At 39.5% G+C, this 20,166-nt stretch overlaps 1 protein-coding gene across 19 annotated transcripts in view; it reads left to right on the top strand.

Annotated features, from left to right (window-relative positions):
• epb41l2 (erythrocyte membrane protein band 4.1 like 2) overlaps positions 1–19,885 on the top strand; it is a 122,839-nt gene extending 102,954 nt beyond the window's left edge. For 9 of the 19 annotated variants that reach the window (XM_033021259.1, XM_033021261.1, XM_033021256.1 and 6 more), the window contains 7 exons: positions 307–474; positions 920–1,435; positions 3,450–3,578; positions 3,954–4,052; positions 9,978–10,058; positions 11,444–11,557; positions 18,796–19,885. In XM_033021259.1, the coding sequence (XP_032877150.1) occupies positions 307–474; positions 920–1,435; positions 3,450–3,578; positions 3,954–4,052; positions 9,978–10,058; positions 11,444–11,551 (1,101 nt within the window). In that variant the 3' untranslated portion in view covers positions 11,552–11,557; positions 18,796–19,885. The remainder of the gene's footprint in view (positions 1–306; positions 475–919; positions 1,436–3,449; positions 3,579–3,953; positions 4,053–9,977; positions 10,059–11,443; positions 11,558–18,795) is intronic. The other 10 variants (XM_033021271.1, XM_033021268.1, XM_033021264.1 and 7 more) reach the window with 5 other exon arrangements.
• The last annotated feature ends 281 nt before the right edge of the window (positions 19,886–20,166 follow it).

The following is a 20,166-nucleotide window of genomic DNA, read 5'->3' as shown; positions in this document are numbered from 1 at the left end:
AAAAAACTACATTAAGTATAATAAATTGGAGTTATTTTGTATTGTGTGATATTAAAGAATAGGTTTTAGTGGTTTAATATTTACCCCCATTTTTGAAAATGTAGCAATGAACTGCAAGATATTTGATTCTAAGCTGATCAGCTTTGTTTAGAGATGTATGTAAATATTCAGCAATGCTTTATTTTTGTTATGAAACATCTGCCTGCATGTTTTGCCTACAGATAACGGAACAAAGGGTAGGTGGCGTAATTTCTCTTGTCTAAGATTGTTATCTTAATTTTTATTTTCAATTTTCTAACTGCATAGAGCTTAGAAGAGGAGATAACATCGCTTTTACTTAGTAAAGAAAGCTTCTCAACAGGCTTGGTGGCCTCCTTCTCGTCTACTGTTTCTCAGGCATTAGAGGATGCTGGGTTGAAAGAAAAAGCTGCTGCTGAATCTGTTTCTCTCATAGACTCCAAGCAGCTACCTGAGGTGCTTTTAGAATGGAATTTATGATCAGTAATTATAAGTCACAGCGTGTTTCACATACTACCTTGATTTGCTTTGCATGTTCATAGTTTTATGCCATTTTTATTTATTTTTCTCTTCATGGCTGTACAATAATTAGTCATAACAATGCATTTTATATGAGGTACTGATGTGTTGCAGCAATTTCACTTGCCATCATTGATATTTCCCATAAATGAATGGTAAAGAGTGGCTACTTATTGTCCTCAAGTTTGTTTACAGAGCAGAAGGCTTTTTTTTTTGCAGAAGCTGGAGCTATGCCCAGGTGTTCTTTGTTCGAGAAACCCATCAGAGCATAGCTTCAGTCATTATTGTTTTGTTTACTGTTATCACCCTTTAAGTTTGCACGATTGTATTTTATATTTCTTGCCTCATTTGTTTTGTTTTCCCATTCATTTTCTTTGTGTAGACTTCAGATGAGAATCAGAAATCCGAGATGGAGGAGCAGGCAGAGGTTATAGTAGAAGAAGCAATAGTGATTGAAGAGGTAAAGAGTGCACCCGGCCATTCAAAAGTAAAACTTGAAAGCCCTGTTGAAAACAGCTCAATTGTACCCCCTGTTGAGTTGGCAGCAAAAGAGAGTAATGTCTCATCCTCTGATAGCCGTAGTGACAGTGAGGAAGAGGCAGAATACCACCCACAGACCAAGGAAGGAGAAAATGTAAAGAGAGACCAAAATGAATGTAAGACACTGACTACAGTAGCAATGGATTCTGAGATTTCAGTAACAGATATTGAAGAAGTGCATTTTCCTGTTACTGTGGTACATAAGATGCAGGATGTTCTGGAAGAAGATTTGCAAGAAATGCAAAATGGAAAATTGCAGGAAGCAAAGCAAGAGCATGAAGATATCAATCCCAAACTAAATGGAGATGTTTCGTTTATTGATAGTGATGCTATGCCAGAAGTTGTTTGTTACGCAGAGGTAAATCTTCACAGCATTTGAGTCAGAAATAAATGTTAATGTATTAAAGTCCTCTCCAGTATACAATGCCCTCCATGATGTTTGGGACAAAGACCCATCATTTATTTATTTGCGTCTGTACTCCACAATTTGAGATTTGTAATAGAAAAATCATATGTGGTTAAAGTGCACATTGTCAGATTTTATTAAAGGTCATTTTTATATATTTTGGAAATGTCAGCAGTGTTTATACATAGTCCTCCCCCCTCCCCCTCCCCATTTCAAGGCTCCATAATGTTTGGGACACAGCAATGTGATGAAAATGAAAGTAGTCATGTTTAGTATTTTGTTGCATATCCTTTGCATGCAATGACTGCTTGAAGTCTGCGATACATGAACATCACCAGTTGCTGGGTGTCTTCTCTTGTGATGCTCTGCCAGGCCTGTATTGCAGCCATCTCTAGCTTATGCTTGTTTTGGGGGCTCGTCCCCTTCAGTTTTCTCTTCAGCGTATAAAAGGCATGCTCAATTGGGTTCAGTTCGGGTGATTAACTTGGCCATTCAAGAATTGACCATTTTTTAGCTTTGAAAAACTCCTTTATTGCTTTAGCAGTATGTTCGGGATCATTGTCTTGCTGTAGAATGAACCGCCAGCCAATGAATTTGAGGCATTTGTTTGAACTTGAGCTGATAGGATGTGTCTATACACCAGAATTAATTATGCTACTACCATCAGCAGTTGTATCATTAATGAAGATGTGAGCCAGTACCGTCAGCAGCCATACATGCCCAGGCCATAACACCCCCACCACCGTGTTTCACAGATGAGGTGGTATGCTTTGGATCTTGGGCAGGTTCTTCTCTCCTCCATACTTTGCTCTTCCCATCACTCTGATATAAGTTAATCTTTGTCTCATCTGTCCACAAGACCTTTTTTCCAGAACTGTGGTCGCTCTTTTAAGTACTTCTTGGCAAACTAACCTGGCCATACTATTTTTACGGCTAACCAGTAGATTGCATCTTGCAGTGTAGCCTCTGTATTTCTGTTCATGAAGTCTTCTCCGGACAGTGGTCATTGACAATTCCACACCTGACTCCTGAAGAGTGTTTCTGATCTGTCGGACAGGTGTTTGGGGATTTTTCTTTATTATGAGATAATCCTGTCATCAGCTGTGGAGGTCTTCCTTGGCCTGCTAGTCCCTTTGCGATTAGTAAGCTCACCAGTCCCCTCTTTCTTCTTAATGATGTACCAAACAGTTCATTTTGGTAAGCCTAAGGTTTGGCTAATGTCTCTATAACAGTTTTATTTTTGTTTCTCAGTCTCATAATGACATATTTGACTGTCATTGGTACAACTTTGGTCCTCATGTTGATAAACAGCAATAAATGTTTCCAAAGGTAATGGAAAGACTGGAGGAAAGACCAGGTGCTGAGAGCTCTCTTATACCTGCATTAAGGAGTCAATTAAACGCACTTTAGCAATTACAAATGCCCATGAAGCCATGTGTCCCAAACATTATGGTGCCCTGAAATGGAGGGACTATGCATAAACACAACTGTAATTTCATCATGGTGAAATCAAAATGTTTAACTATTTGTAGAGTACAGAGGCAAATAAATAAATTATGGGTCTTTGTCCCAAACATTATAGAGGGCCCTGTATACTGCCTCTTTTCCTGGTCTGTCGGGTTTTCTGGAACAATTTCAATTCACTTAAATTCAGTAAGGTTTTCTTTTTGCTCCAAAATAGACAAACCTCTCTGCCTGCTTCACTCTCGATTTCTGGCTGCCTTCCTTACACTGGATGTCTGGGCTGCCACCATACCCTTTCTCTATATTAATCCTTTTTATTGAAGTGTAAACTAGTTGTACTTTTTTCCATGTTTTATGTCATGCTATCTGTTCTAATATAAACATCTTGTCTTTTTCCATCTGCCTATTTATGGTGCAAATCTTTTCATTCTTTTAGTTTTCTCGGGTTTTGGAGTTCCAGTTGAGTTGCAATCTGTTATTTACTTGCCTTTCTGTTTGATAGCCTCCTGTAGTAAAGACCGAAATGGTGACAATCTCTGATACTGTCAGTCCTGACAAGACTGAAATTGCAACAAAAGAAGTTCCAATTGTTCAAACAGAAACTAAAACCATTACATATGAAGCTGCACAGGTAGACATGTTTTACTGATGTAAATGGTAAACTGATTGCAAATGTATGAATACCATGGATATTATAGCTTTTAGATTCCACCCTCTTCTTTACCCCCCAAAAATAATTTATTCCATAGTATTTAATCATAAAATTGAGTCATTGTTTATTAAAAAATGTAAATTTAAAACTATAACAGTTCTACATTTTGTTGATGTATCTTCAAATTGGAATTCATAACTTAAAATATGAATCAAAATATTGGTCAGCAATATTGATTCTCTTCTGGGTGAATTGCATTTTAGTTTTTTCTCATGAAAGGAACTAATTTCTTAATCAGATTGAAAATAGTAACTATTAACATCTTTGTTATTTCTTATAAATGTATTACTTTAGGGTGATGGCAGTGGAGACAATGATCCTGGTGTCCTGATGAGTGCTCAGACAATAACTTCTGAATCTTTTTGCCAAACCATGACAACCCAGATTACCAAGGTATATAATAAGTGGTATTAGTATCAGTATTTGTTCTCTCTAATAAAGTGAGCCTCTTTTTGTTTTCATGCATGCAAGTAAATTGCCGTAATTAATTTACACTGCTTTTCTCCATCCATCAAATTTCATTACTGAAATTAGCTGATATTCAACTACTTTTCATTGCTTTGATTTGTATTACTTTAATTAGCTGTAGCACCTCATTTTACGGCATTGGATAATTTAAAAAACAAGTTAATGGCACAAATATTTTGTCTTAAAGGAAAGTAATGTAATACAACTATAGAATAGTATTTTAGAATGTAAGATCTTTTATTTCAAATATGCTTTATTAATTAAATTGCAAATGTGTAATAGAATACATAGAACAATATAGAACCGGAATAGGCCTTTGGCCCACGATGTTTGAGCCAACCATGATATCAAGTTAACTAATTCCATCTATTTGCACATGATCCATGTCTCTCCACACCTGCTTACCCTGTGGCAGCAATCCAATGACAACAATAAATAGACTAAGGAGTGTTACTGATCACCGCGTCTGTGTGAATGGGCTAGGTTAAGTTGCTGGTGAGATTGATGCCGAGGCACTTGAAACTTGACCATCTCTACAGCAACTCCATTGATGAGGACAGGGTTGTGTTCACCACCTCGCTTCCTTGGGCTCACAGCCAACCCTTTCATCTTGTTATTAAGTACTAAATTATTGCTTTGACACTAGGTCAACAACTATGGTATTATCGAGGAACCTAAAGGACAAGTTAATGTTGTATTGGGCCACACATGAGGATAGAAGGAGTAGAGCAAGGAACTGAGCAGACAACTCTGAGGGGCGCCAGTATTGAGGGTCAATGTGGAGGATATGTTATGACCAATTCTAACTGCTGGAAGCGAGTTGCAGACAGAGACCAAAAGGCCAACTTCCAGAAGTTTAGCCATTAACTTATTCGGCATTATAGTTCTGAAGGCTGAGCTGCAGTCAATGTATAGCATCCTGACATGGGTGCACTTGTTGACAAGGTGGTCCAGGATTGAATGTAGTGCAAGAAAGATGGCATTCTCTGTCGATCTACATTCCATGCATGCAAATTGCAGGGGTCTTGATTCTCAGAAAGACTGACGCAAATGTGGGCTATTCCCAGACTTTCAAAGCAGTTCATTATAGTTGATGTTCAAGCTGCGAGATGATAGTCACTGAGACAGGTCACTTAATTTTTCTTTGCAACTGGTAAGATGGGAGGTTACCTTGAAGCAGATGGAGGCAGTAGGCAGTGGAAGTAAAAATTGGGAGATGTGAGCAAGTTGATTAATGCACAATTTCAGAATCCTTCCAAGTACTCCAGCTGGGCTGACCACTTTTCCAATAATATTCCCTTGTGAAAGCAGATCAAACTTCTGACACACAGATGCATGGTACAGAGCCAGTGGGGGATGAGGGACACGCCTAGGTGGAGCTTTGTCTGCCTGATCAAAATGGGCATAAGGCATTCCTACCTTGAGAAAAATACTCTTAACTACCCTGTCTATGACTCTCAAAATGTTATTAACTTTATGCATCATAATTCTTAGTACAATAAGGCATATGAGCAGAATTAGGTGACTTTGCCACTCAATCATGGCAGATGTATTTCCCTCCTCAACCCAGCTCTACCTTCTCCCTGTCACCTTTGATGGCCTTATTAATCAAGAACCCATCAATTTCTGCTTTAAAAATACCCAATGTCTTGGCTTCCACAGCTGTCTGTGCCAATGAATTCCACAGACTCATCACCCTCTAGCTAAAGAATTTTTGCATTATTCTAATGCTTTGACTAATTTGACTAATTTTGCATTAGTCTGCCCTCTGGTTTTAGACTATCCCATCACTACAAACATCCTTTCCCTGTCCACTATGTCTAGGCCTTTCCCCCCTTATCCTACTAAACTCCCAAGCCTTCCAACATTCCTCATACATTAACCCAATTAATCTTGGGATCATTCTCCTCAGCCTCTTCAGGACCCTCTCCAGAAGTGGCGGCGCTGCCCTGCAGCTCGCCTGCAGTCAGTTCATCTTTTCTTTTTGTTTTCTTTTTGTCCTGTTTGAGTTTATTTTAGTTTATTTTGGTTGTGTATGTGTGGGGGGGGGTGAGAGAAACATGTTTTTGGTCTCTTCCTTCGGGGGGATGCGACCTTTTCTTGTTGTATCCCCCGTCTCCGTCTGTGCTGAGGCCTAATGGCGGAGGTGGCGGCCTCCAACTGGGACCGACCTCGAGGCTCCGGAGGCAGAGCCAGGACTTACCAACGCGAGGCTGCCCGACTTCGGAGGCTCGGCCGCGGGCCCAGTGTACGACATCGTCGGGAGCTCGCAGGTCCCAGGTTGGTGACCTGTTTTCCGGCGCTCCCGAAACAACAGCTTCGTCTGCTGGACTGGAGGACGGCAGCTTCGTACGCCCCAGGCCGCGGAGTTTGAACCGGCCCGTTCGCGGAGCTCGGATTCGGCCGCAGGACTTACTTACCATCACCCGGCAGGGTAGCAACATCGGAAGCCTGGATCGCCTCAACGCAGAGGGAGAACAAGGAGGGAAGAGACAAGGACTTTAAAACTTTTGCCTTCCATCGCAGTGAGGAGGACCTGGTGGACTCACTGTGGTGGATGTTAAATCTGTGTTTATTGTGTGTTTTGTTATTTTATTCTGTGTTATGACTGCAAGGCATTAAATTTCGTTCAGACTGAAAAGTCTGAATGACAATAAAGGATACTTTACTTTACTTTTACTTTTTTCCAAAGCCAAAACATCATTCTTCAGATATGGGACCCAAAATTGCAAACAATATTCCAAATGTGCCCACACCAATGCCTTAGAAAGCCTCAGCATTACATCCTTGCTTGTATATTGTAGGCCCCCTCTAAATGAATGCTACATGAATGGATGTGTACAACCTTATCATTTGACTTGTACTGTCAGCATGACATCAATTTTCACTTACATATATTTCTTGAGCAAACAGTTCAGCAGATTTTTAACATTCAAAAAAATTAAATGGTAACTGTTTCTCGTCCAACTCTTGCAGCCTGTTCTCCTGACTCTTCGCTTTTTTCAGTTTTATTTTTGGTTTCTAGCATCCAGTTTTTTTGTTTTGATTTTCTTATATTTGATGAATTCTTGGCCATTTACATCTGGAAATGTTTGACCTGAAGAAGCTCTGCTATCTGATAGGATTTCTGCCTCTGCGTCAGTGGGTTAATATCACTTCTTTTTACGATGCAGACCAAAGCTCACTTCCTCAGCCACATCTCATTCCTTAGCAAATGTCTCCATCTATGACCTATAGTTTTTTTAACATTGGTTCCAACTCATCAACATGCAACAGTGGCAGAGCTTTGAATTGTAGCCTTTCCTTGGACCCTATGTGGCAGCTGCACCAAGCTTTGTTACAGCCATCAGCACATAATCTCATTGTGTGTAACTTAATGTACCCTGTATGGCATAAAATCCTGTTTTACATAGCTGTTTGAGGTGAATCTTGACAAAAGATTATTGGAACTCTTTGCAGTCCTTGTTGGTAAATGCACATTCCAGTATTGGATATCAATTTTTTTAGCAGCTATTCCTTTTTCCTTTCATTAGGTATGACGATCTAAATGTGCTGAGGATATAGTTTGCAAGAGCTGGGGCATGCATTAAGAGCTTTGTGGAATGTAAAACCAAGGTGAACTTGAAATTGTGATTGTGATTGCCATTCTCCTGAATTTCAGGTGTGTGTGTGTGTGTGTGTGTGTGTGTGTGTGTGTGTGTGAGACTCTGTGTTGATGTCGCTGCATTCCATATCCCGTGCCTGTGCTGCAGCAGTTACCCAAGCCTCTCATCTGAATATCAAAAAACAACCATGTCAGCAGAGGTGCCATGTAGAAAGTTCCAGAAATACCCTAATGTTTGATGGCTTACGTTTTGCCTGACTGCATCAAAATGTGCACGGACCCTGGATATAGAAGCACCATGTATCACTAAGTTAATAGCTATCCTAGGTGTTGCCCTGGAGTATTTGTTAGTCAGGTTGTGGAGTACTACTCTCTGAGAAAGGTTTGTACCAAAGAACACCTACTGATTATTAGTTGTCTGCACTAGATTTTTCATGACAAAAGGAGACAGTGGATTCTGTTACATGATATCCTGAGCAGACTGTTAATGTGTTTAAAACAAGTACAAAGACCTTACTTGGCTTGTGATGTAAAAGTTCCTCCCTGTCAGATCTCTTGTGCACACCCAGTGTCCCAGTACTACCATATGCTATCTTTGAGTTGACTGCTGGGCATAAGATTCCTGCAATTTAGAATGTTCCCAATGTCTTCAGGGAGTAGAGAAAATGATGCAAAAATTAACAATATTTTGTGTCACCTCTTCATGGGAGAAATAGTTGGGTAAGTATCCAATTGGAATCAGTTTGAGGTATTTGTGACAAGTATGGATTAGGTTTATGGTTCTTTTCTAGCTAGATTGATCAGAATGAATGGTAGATAACAGGAATGATGTATGTTTTGCTTTGATTGCTTGGCCAGCAGTGTAATCAAGGATGAGTTGCACCCTAGCCACTCCCTCTTCTCCCCTCTCCCATCAGGCAACAGGTATAGAAGTGTGAAAACGCACACCTTCAGATTCAGGGTCTTCTTCCCAGCTGGTATCATACCACAACAAGAGAACAGTGCTGAACCACTGTCTACCTCTTTGGTGACTCTCGGACTATCCTTAATCAGACTTTGCTGGCTCTACCTTAAACGTTAAACTTTATTCCCTTATGTATCTATACACTTTAAATGGCTCAATTGGAATCGTACGTTGTCTTTCTGCTGACTGGATAGTACGCAACAAAAGCTTTTCACTGTACCTTGGTACACGTGACAATAAACTAAACTGATGATCTGTGGTAGGAAGTTAATATTTGTATAGCATTTCCCATCAGAAATACATGGGATACATTTTGCATTAGAATTCATTATGCAAGAAGCAGGCTTGATAAGCCTAATCTTGGATTCTTGGAAACTGGAAAAGCAGCGCAGTATATCAATCTTTTCCGATTCCTGTTGGTGCAATAACGTCAGACACCAAATAAAATCATGGTATCTTTTTTTAGAATTGTCTTTAATACATTAAAGTTTCTTTTCTTGGACGTAATGTACCATATTTTGCTGAAGGTTTGACCACGCACTCATCATTAAATAGTAAATTGGATAACTCCTGTTTGCTCCGAGTTTGCAAGAAACAGGAAATTACTTTTCCAAGTTGTCCAAAGTATCCAAAAGCTTTGCTTTGACTCTATCATGGAGTTTCAACACACAAATATGGACTGCTGTGAGGTTAATATACTTGTATGAAATATATGTTCACACTTGAAAAATTTAGACTTGTCCAATCTTGTAAAATAAAACATCGAATAAATGTAAGGCTTAAGTGTCAAACAATCTCTGGCACTGGAAATTAGTTTTCACAGTTGGGAATCATATCTTAAGATTTTAATTATTATAGATCTCTTTTTAAAAACATTTTCTATCTTTGCCTTTTAGATGCATCTCTCATTTCCATCTTTTGCCTCCCTCTCATTATCTCTATTCAATTTACAATTGAATTCACTCTTACAACTACCAATTCCAGTTTTAAACTGCTCTTCAACATTTCAATAATTTGGTTAGCTTTGTTTCACCTGACTGTACATGTGCTAGCGCCACTGCCGAGGGAATTCTGCCAATTTGCTATCAAATTTCAGTAAAATCCATTTTAAAACCTCAGTTTATCTGTGGTCACGTGTAGTGAATGACTGATGCATTTGTTTGCTGCTGAGATATAGTCAGGTTAATAAAACTGAGAACACAAGTGTGACTGAAAATAAGAATGGCTTTCCACTGGTTAAACAAGTGAAAAACAATAAATAGATGTCATGTCCTTCTTTTAGACTGTTAAAGGTGGAGTTTCTGAAACTAGAATTGAAAAGCGAATTGTCATCACAGGGGATACAGACATAGACCACGATCAGGTAAGTTTATTTCCCCATTATGAATTTGCATTGTTTCAAGTAACTTTAAAAATTGATTTCATAATTCAGTATTGCATTTAGAGACAAAATGGAGAATTTTGCATTATTGGATGAGAATAATGTTCTGCTGACTGGGAAATACTAAAGTTTCATCAAAACAAATTCAGTATGCAGTATTCATTTGCGTTATGAATTTAATAAGTAAAATTTAATTGGTTTTGGTGACATTTGGATGAATGAAAATGTTCCTTTTTTTTGTGGCAAGGGTTCAGGAGTAAAGAAATTTAGAGCTTCAGATCATCTTATGATAAGTTAATGAGCTAATGTGTTTGTGTAAAGTTAGGTAATTAATATAAGTATATATATATTTTGATATTGCAAATAAATGTTTGCTGAAAAATTAATGCGACGCCAACGTACCAATTTAACAATTTGTAGTGATCTCTTGAAAGTGTATATTGTCACCTCGCTGTTGCAAAAAAGAACATGAAGTTGAACTTCATGTAAATATATACTGTTTCATGACATTTTATTTTAAAAATCATTTTTGGTGACTCTCCTGAAATAGACCAGTGAACTGAAAATCTAACTTTATTGGTAGGTATTGAAGGGCATGTCATCTTTTAAATATTTTTATGGATTCATTCCTTCTAAATAGTTCGTCCATTGCCTTTTCCATTCAGTAATGCGGCTGAAAACTGTTACCCTGAAGCAATGTGTGCTTTCTTAAATGCTGCCAATTGACAGAAAAAAGCAGCAATTGTAATGATTCAGTGAGTGGCAAGGAGCTGTGGAGGAGCAAAGAGCTCTATCTGGCTGTGCGTGCATATCGATAAGAGCTATGACAATAATATATATTTTTTAAACTAATGAAATTTAACAGCTGAAATTGATGGTGTTACCACAGTCTAATTGAATGAGGCTTTGAGTGGTTACAAATGTTCCTCTGATCAATGGTTATGGTCATCTTTATTCCTTAGATGGAATTGATTGAAATACCATACACACCTCTTTGCATTATCATATAGTAGTCATAGAACAAACCCTTCAGCTCGACTTATCTATGCCAACCAACTTGGCCCATCTTATCTAGTCCTGTTTGCCTGCATTTGGCTCATACCCCAGTAAACCTTGTCCATATGTATCCAGTTTGATATTTGTCTATGAATAACTAGTTTAGCCACCCAGAACCTTTTTATTTGCCGTTTCCAGTGGACTATTAATTTTTAGTTTTTTGGTTTACACAAGATTAAATTGCACATTTTAATTTTTATTATTTATCATAACATTTGTAACTTGATTTAAGTGTGTCATTGTTTGTTGTGTATTTTGACTTGTATTTTTTTATTTAAATCCCTTTATAAATTGTTTGTAATTCTGGGTAGGCCTTAGCCCAGGCTATAAAAGAAGCCAAAGAGCAGCACCCAGACATGTCAGTCACCAGGGTAGTGGTACATAAAGAAACAGAGCTCACTGAGGACGGGGATGAATGAGTGAAGGTAAGGGAATACAGCATCTACATAGGCAGTAAATAATAAAAGCAGGTATGCCTTTCGCAGCTCACTGCTCCTTTCTTAGCATGCTTTCTTTTCTAACTTAGTTTAATTAACTTGAGGGAGAATACAAGCTTTGAACATGCATTGAATCCTGGTTGGCAACTAGCTTTTAATGGCTGCTATAATTTCACCTCTTTTTCTCTCTGTCCATTAAAAATGATAGTACTCTAGTGTGTTCTCCGATGTACTGTGAATGGGTACAACCTTAATTTGTGTTCCTCTCAAAAGGCTTCAATATATGCTAGGGGACTAGGGGAAAATAATTGTTCGGCACGGACTTGTAGGGCCGAGATGGCCTGTTTCCGTGCTGTAATTGTTATATGGTTATATGCTGGAAAACCAAACAAGTGTCCACTATTGGACCAAGTGTAGTTAAGTATAATTATTGTCACTTGACCAAAGATATCGACAGAGGATGCCATCTCTCTGGCCCTTCACACTGTCCTGACTCACCTGGACAGACAGGGCACGTATGTGAGGATGCTCTTCATTGACTATAGCTCTGCATTCAATACGGTCATCCCCACCAAGCTCACCACCAAACTCCACCAGCTAGGCCTCAGCTCACCGATATGCGCTTGGATCCTGAACTTTCTCATGGAGCGACCGCAGGCAGTGAGACTGGGCCCGCACCTGTCCTCCACCATCACCCTGAGCACCGGCACACCACAGGGTTGTGTACTAAGCCCCATGCTCTACTCCCTCTTCACTCACGACTGTGTCCCTGCATTCGACACCAACACCATCGTGAAGTTTGCAGACGACACAACAGTGATTGGGCTGATCACCAACGGTGATGAAACAAACTACAGAGCGGAGGTGCAGAACCTGGCGGACTGGTGCGCCAATAACAACTTGGCACTAAACACCTCCAAGACCAAGGAGCTGATTATTGACGTCAGGAGGTCCTATTCTGGAGAATACGCCCCAATCTCCATTTATGGGGAAAGTGTGGAGAGAGTGTCCAGCTTTAAGTTTCTGGGCACTCACATTTCAGAAGACCTCACATGGTCCACAAACACCGCCGCGCTGGTCAAGAAGGCACAGCAACGACTGTTCTTCCTGAGGACATTAAAAAAGACTGGTCTGCCCCAACAGCTGCTGACAACGTTCTAACGCTGCACCACAGAGAGCATACTAACGTATGGCATCTCTGTGTGGTATCTCAGCTGCACGGAGGCGGAGAGGAGAGCTCTTCAGCGCGTCGTCAACAGAGCGCAGTGGATCATCGGGACAGAGCTACCAGCCTTGGAGGGCATCTACCACACGCGGTGCCTCAGGAAGGCCCTCAGCATCCATAAGGACTCATCACACCCCTGCCACGGTCTGTTTCAACTACTTCCCTCCGGCAGACGTTACAAGGCCTTCTACGCCCGAACCTCCAGACTCAGGAACAGTTTTATCCCAAGAGCTATAGCGGCTCTGAACCGGCCCTAATGAGTGCCCCCCCCCACCCACCCCCCTTTGGACAGTCTCCCTCAGATGGTCACGTCAATCAATTTAGCTTGCTTATTTATGTATTGTATTTATTTACCTTTCTTGTACATCAGTGGAGCTGCACACTAAATCTCGTTGCACTGACGTGCAATGACAATAAAAGATATTATTATTATTATTATTATTATATAACTATTTAAAATATAATCACTGACAAAAGGACTTTGGAATGCAGTACCATACTGTGGTACAGCAATGATTATATTTTAAAATACTCAGAGCTCGTGCAGATATAACAATTCACGTCGGTTCGGTGCTTGGCCATCTAAATGACATACTAAATTGGGCCAATTTTGCCTTTTGCCTTGCAACCTGCATTAATTTGAACAGTTTCCATTCAAATGGCAGATCATCTATTGCATGAGTTTAGTGCGTTTCATTTTTAAATCGTCTGATTTCACCAATTTATTTTGCAATGCTAGATACAAAGTACTTTAATTTGTATGAATGTTAATTTATTTTGCATGTTTTTGTTTTAACATTATTCAGTGGAACTTTGTTTAAAGTTGTAGTTGAAACCTTCAGACAAAATATGGTTTTCTAGAATTTTGAAATTTGCCTTTGACTGCCATTCAACGTCACAAGCTGCAAAAATTTGTAATGGGAATTTCACACTTTCTCCTCGAGTGTGGTTTTATTTGTTACTGTCAATCATCACTTCATTCAGTGATGCATGTGCAATACTGCAGTGCACAGTGTTCACAAACTCTGTTTGCAATAGCCATCAACTTAGAGTTAATTTAAAATGATCAATAAATGAAAAGTGGATGGTGTGTAAACTGAAATGAAGATATATTTCCTAATGAATACAGCGTGGAAGCAGGTTCTTTGACCCAAATCATCCATGCTGACCAAGATGCACCATTTGGCCCATATCCCTGTAAACCTTTGCTATTTATGTACCTGCCCAAATATATTTTTGGATGTTTTTGTACCTTCCTTAACTACTTCCTCTGGCAGCTCATACCATGTACCCCCCACCGCCACCCTCCCTCCACAGATGCTGCCTGACCCACTGAGTTCCTCCAGCTGTCTTTCTTTTTCTCAATATCCCACCATCTGTAGTCTCTTGCATCTCCTGCATTTGTCTCCTGAATATATACATGCATTTGTTCCACTATTATAAATCACCTTGCTCGTATTGATCAAGCAACTGCTATCAGACCCCGTGAAGTTGTAATGGAAGCAGTCTCACTACATCAGCTTGCTGAAATGAATCAATGCACTGGATAAAGATGATTCTTCTAGATTATATTGCAGATTTTTAAATTCTAGCAAATCTCAATAATGGTGCTTCAAGTGATAATGAAACCCTTTAGCCGATGAATTAAACAAATGCAATACTTAAACTGGGAAAAAAATGGCATGCTGGTAAGAACAATGGCTTCACAATTTACTAAGTTTTTTTTAAAGGCAGGTGTATATATATATTTATTCTGATACTAATAGTGCTACATTGAGCCACCTTCAGAATCAGTGATGTTCTCTAAGGTTTATACCTTGGCACTTAACTAAACATGTGGAAGAAACAAAGAATGCAGTGATAAAGTGCTGCAGTAGCTCAGCGGGTCAGGCAGCATCCCTGAAGAAAATGGATGGATGCAATTTTGGGTCGGGACCCTTCTTCAGATTGAACGTCACCCATCCTTTTGGGCAGATGGAGATTGATGCAGCACGTGCAAGGCATTGCACTTTGAGAGCTTGAATGTAAGGGGAAAGTATACAATTGATGGCAAGACCCTTAACAGCATTGATACACAGAGGGATACACATAGCTTCTTGAAAGTGGCTACACAAATAGTAGTAAAGGTAGTGTATGATATGCCTGCCTTCATCAGCTGGGGAAATCATTTTGCAGCTTTATTGGTCATTGGCTAGATAGCATTTGGAGTATTATACAGTTCCAGTCACTCCATTAGAGGAGGGATGTGGAGGTCTTGGAGAGGGTGCAGAAGAGATTTGAGAGACGATGCCTCGGAGCTTGGACAAACTTGAATTGTTTTCTCTGAAACGTTGGAGGCTGAGGGGAAACCAGGTGGACATAGAAACATAGAACATAGAAACATAGAAAGTAGGTGCGAGAGTAGACCACCAGGTCCATCGAGCCCGCACCGCCATTCGCTCATGGCTGAACACTAAACAGACACACTTCCCCACAAACAGTAGACACAAGACACAGAACACAAGACACTACCCTCCCCTTTATACCGCTATCACCCCTCTCCACCCCAAGAACCTCGTGATCTCCTGGGGGAGGCAAAAAACCGGATAAAAACCCAGGTCCAATTCGGGGAAAAAATCCGGGAAATTCCTCTCCGACCCCAATCCAGGCGATCGACACTTGTCCAGGAGATCACTCAGGTCTTACTATACTAACCATACCTAGGTCCATATCCCTGCCCTCTCCCCGTAGCCCCTTATCCCCTTGGCAGCTAAAAAAACATCTATTTTAGTCTTAAATATATTTAAAGTTTCTGCTTCCACTGCTCCCTGGGGCAGTGAATTCCATAAATTAACCACCCTCTGGGTGAAGAAGTTCTTCCTCATCTCAGTTTTAAAAGAGCCCCCCCTTATTCTGCAACTATGTCCCCTAGTTCTAGTTTCCCCGATCATTGGGAACATCCTCGGTGCATCCACCCGATCAAGGCCCCTCACGATCTTATATGTTTCAATGAGATCGCCTCTCATTCTTCTAAACTCCAAAGAGTAGAGTTCCAGCCTACTTAACCTTTCCTCATATGTCAATCCCCTCATTGCAGGAATTAATCTTGTAAACCTTCGCTGCACTGCCTCCAGGGCTAGTACATCCTTTCTTAAGTATGGACCCCAGAACTGTACACAGTATTCCAAATGTGGTCTCACTAATACTGTGTACAGCTGCAGCAAGACCTCCGTGTTTTTATACTCAATCCCCCTAGCAATAAAGGCCAAAACTCCATTGGCCTTCCTGATTGCTTGCTGCACCTGCATACTAACGTTTAGTGATTCATGTACTAATACCCCTAGATCCCTTTGCGTTGCATTACAACGCAGCTCCTCCTCATTTAGAAAATAACTTGCCCTATCATTTTTTTTCCCAAAGTGAATGACTTCACATTTATTAGTATTAAATTTCATCTGCCAAGTTGTTGCCAAGTTGTTGCCCACTCACCTAGCTTATCTATATCCTTATTGAGAGGCATAGTTAGGATAGATGGTCAGAACAGATTTCCCAGGGTAGAAACATCAAAGACGAGACTGCATAGCTTTAAGATGATATGGGCAAAATTTAAAGATGATATGCCAGGCAGCTTTTTTAAACAATGGCGAGTGCCTGGAATGTGCTGCCAGAGGTGGTAGTGGAGGCAGATACAATAGGGAGATTTAAGAGGCTTTTAGATACACGTGTGGATATGCAGGGAATGATGGGATAAGGATCATGTGCAGGCAGGGTACATTAATTTAACTTGGTGTCATGTTGGGCATGGACATTGTGGGCCAAAGGGTCTGTTTCTTTGCAGTGTTGTTCTATGTTCTAAGGATTGTGAACATCAAAGGTTTTGCAAGTAGTGTCAATCAAGCCTTGGGAACTTGATGTAGTCACTTGCTGCACTTGAGGCATGTCCAGTTATATTTTTGCTTAATGTGACAGTGTTAGACAATAGACCATAGGTGAAGGAGTAGGCCATTTGGCTCTTCGAGCCAGCACCATTCAATGTGATCATGGCTGATCATCCCCAATCAGTACCTTGTTCCTGCCTTCTCCCCATATCCCCTGACTCCGCTATCTTTAAGAGCCCCATCTAGCTCCCTCTTGAAAGCATCCAGAGAACCTGCCTCCACCGCCCTCTGACGCAGAGAATTCCACAGACTCATCACTATCTGTGAGAAAAAGTGTTTCCTCGTCTCCGTTCTAAATGACCTACTCCTTATTCTCAAACTGTGGCCCCTGGTTCTGGACTCCCCCAACATCGGGAACATGTTTCCTGCCTCTAGCGTGTCCAAGACCTTAACAATGTTTCAATGAGATATCCTCTCATCCTTCTAAACTCCAGAGTGTACAAGCCCAGCCGCTCCATTCTCTCCGCATATGACAGTCCCGCCATCCCGGGAATTAACCTGTTGATGTTGGAGTTTTCAATAATTATGTTAAAATGACAAAAAGCAGTAGTTCTCGAATTACAAATTGTTGCTGTTCAATGACATAAACATATTTTGTGCGAGAGAATCAGTCCAAGATTGAACATTATTTGGGTCTTGGGAACAGGTCAGCGTGAATCATTGTCATTGCAAGCAGCACTGAGAACATCATTATTGTCAGACAGTCTCACTTTTCACTCGGTGATGAAGGAAAGAGAATTGATGAAACTGTTGTGGTGGCTGAGCCTGAAAAACTGCCCATACAAACTCCAGTACTGGTATCAGGAGCTGAAATAATAGATCTAACAAATAGCAGCGAGGTATGATTCCAGCCAATGGGGAATTTTCTACTGGCCCAGCCTTTGTTTAATTTGAAATTTTGAGTTATTCAGAATGATGCCTTGAAGACGAGTACAATCATTCTCACGCACATCAGGAATTCAACATCTGGTCTGAGTAGCCGCTATTTCTGATCTGTAGTTGAGATGTGTAAGTGAAAATAATTCTGAGATTCTGCAAGGACATTATTGGTAGTTAATTGTGACTTGTTAGCACTATTAACTTGCTCCAATTCTGGGCTGGAAGAGCATTGCATTAGTCAAGTGTGGAAATTGAATAACCATGGTTGGTTTGCAAGATGGACCAGGCTGCATTCGGAGCTCTCTGCAATTTCTTAGTCTTGGGCAGAGCAGTTGTCATACTAAGCTGTGATTGCCTGAATAAGATGCTGTCCATGTTGCATCTGTAAAAACTGGTAAGAGTTTGGTGACATCCCAAAGCTTCAAGCTGAGGAAGTCGAGGTGTTAGTGTGGTTGGGCCAGGGCAAAATGTTAGTGATGTTTACACCCATCAACTTGAATCTTTCGACCAGCGCACTTCAGCATTATGCATACAGGCTGGGACATACACTTCTCCCTGCTTCCTGAAATCTGACCGTCTCCTGTATTTTACTGACACTAGAGGAAAGGTTGTTGGCTTGATACCACGTTACAAAACTACCTATGTCCTACCTGTAATCCATCTTGTCATTGTCAAATGTCCACCCTGAAAAATTCTAGGCTTAAAATGACTACCTGAAAGTTTTACTTTTATTCGTTTTTAATTTAAAGTACTATAATGCCTCAAAAAATTCTGGACCTCAGTAAACATGAATTAATTTTTTTAAAGGGTGATCTATCTTTTTTTAATTCTGGCATCAAAAGGATTACATTCAATTAACACTTTAGAATGAATTGTTGAGTGAACTCCATAAATTGAAATTAACTGAGTGCATCTTATGCTTACCACATTTAGTATTTTTGATGCTTTGGTTTAATTTCATTGGTTTAAGAATCTGAAAGCATACTTTTTTATGCACGCAAATTATTATAACTGCTGTTGTGTAAGAGTTCATTGAGCTGAACCCCACAGCATCAGGTTAAATTCTTATACATAATAAAATAGACCTTTGGAAGAATTAGCAGATACCAAGAAAAAATAAATACTAGAAGAATTTTATTGGAGATTAGGAAATTTAGTAAATTATTTTAGATGCGATTTATCTAATTTGTGCTGTTTACTTTCAGAAATGATTGTTGGTTGAACAGAACAAAGGATCTTGAACTTTAAAGTGACCACTGCCATGATCAATAAAGAAAAATTGCCACTGAGCTTGGAAAATGATCAATATTGCAGCCAAGTGTGAACATTTGAAGATGTCAAAGATCTGTAGAAACTCATCCTCCTATTTAAACATTTAAAATAATTAGCCAATATTTTGATCATTCACTCTACTAATGTGTTGGCCTATTAATGTATGACTTCTACGCCATTAAAATTTAGTCTCCACAAGCAAATATTACAAAGGCTATAAAGTAGGTTTCTTTGAAGATTTGTACAGAATGTTACAACTAATTTAGATACAGTTTCAGAACCTGAATATGTGTAAACCTGTTGTTGCAGAAACTTTTTTTTAGCATGATCAAGTAGTTACCAAATATTGTGGAAAAGAGAAATATGGAAAGACTTCTCTTTAACCTGTCAGTTGAGAGAATTAAGTCTATTTAAAACAAATCTCCTGTGCCACCTATTACGCAAAAAAAAATGAAGGGGGCCTGACAAGGGCAAGTATCATTCCAATAAATTTTTGCACTGTTACTCATTTACTATTATATTTTCTTAAGACATCCGTGGAACTAGGATATCCATACTGGAAAAGAATACTTTTCTATTAATAGTTCTATAACAAACTTTCATAGTGAGCTTAAAATTTAATACTTTTAAATCATATTTCTTCAATTGAAAAGCCAAATCATAATATTGAATACATTTCTATAAATCTTTTATGTTCTTACTACGACAGATTAAGCTTTAGAGTGTAGCTGTTAATAGGTGAATTGTGGTGCAGTTCTAAAGGCTTTGTCTAATTTTTGAGGAAGATTTAAAGTATAAAAAATAACCTGTTTTATTTTGTCTTTTCTGTAGATAATATGGCAGAATCCTTTGCTTTTAAACAAATGCAAAGCAATACTGAATCCTGATGACTGTGTTTTTATGCTTTGAACCCTTGTATGTAGGCAAACAACCAAAATAGCACTCTGGCTGCTTAAATGTTGTGTTGTGGTATTCTTCATGTAATCCTGTTTGAAAAAAATAATAAATTTTGCTTAAAATATGTTTGATCTGACTTTGTTGGTATGTTTGACTATATTTTCAAACTTTTCAAATGGCACTTTTGCCAAAGATAATTTGATGGATATCATCTTACAGAGAAGCAAAGTTTAATTGTGTAAGAAGGAACTGCAGATGCTGGTTTAAACCGAAGATACACAAAAAGCTGGAGTAACTCAGCGGAACAGGCAGTATTTCTGGAGAGAAGGAATGGGTGACGTTTCGGGTCGAGATGTCTGAAGAAAGATCTCGACCCGAAACATCACCCATTCCTTCTCTCCAGAAAT

This window comes from Amblyraja radiata, chromosome 5, assembly GCF_010909765.2.
Source record: "Amblyraja radiata isolate CabotCenter1 chromosome 5, sAmbRad1.1.pri, whole genome shotgun sequence".
NCBI lineage: Eukaryota > Metazoa > Chordata > Chondrichthyes > Rajiformes > Rajidae > Amblyraja > Amblyraja radiata.
The sequence above is the reverse complement of the archived record's forward strand: the minus strand, read 5'-3'. Positions and strand labels throughout refer to the sequence as shown.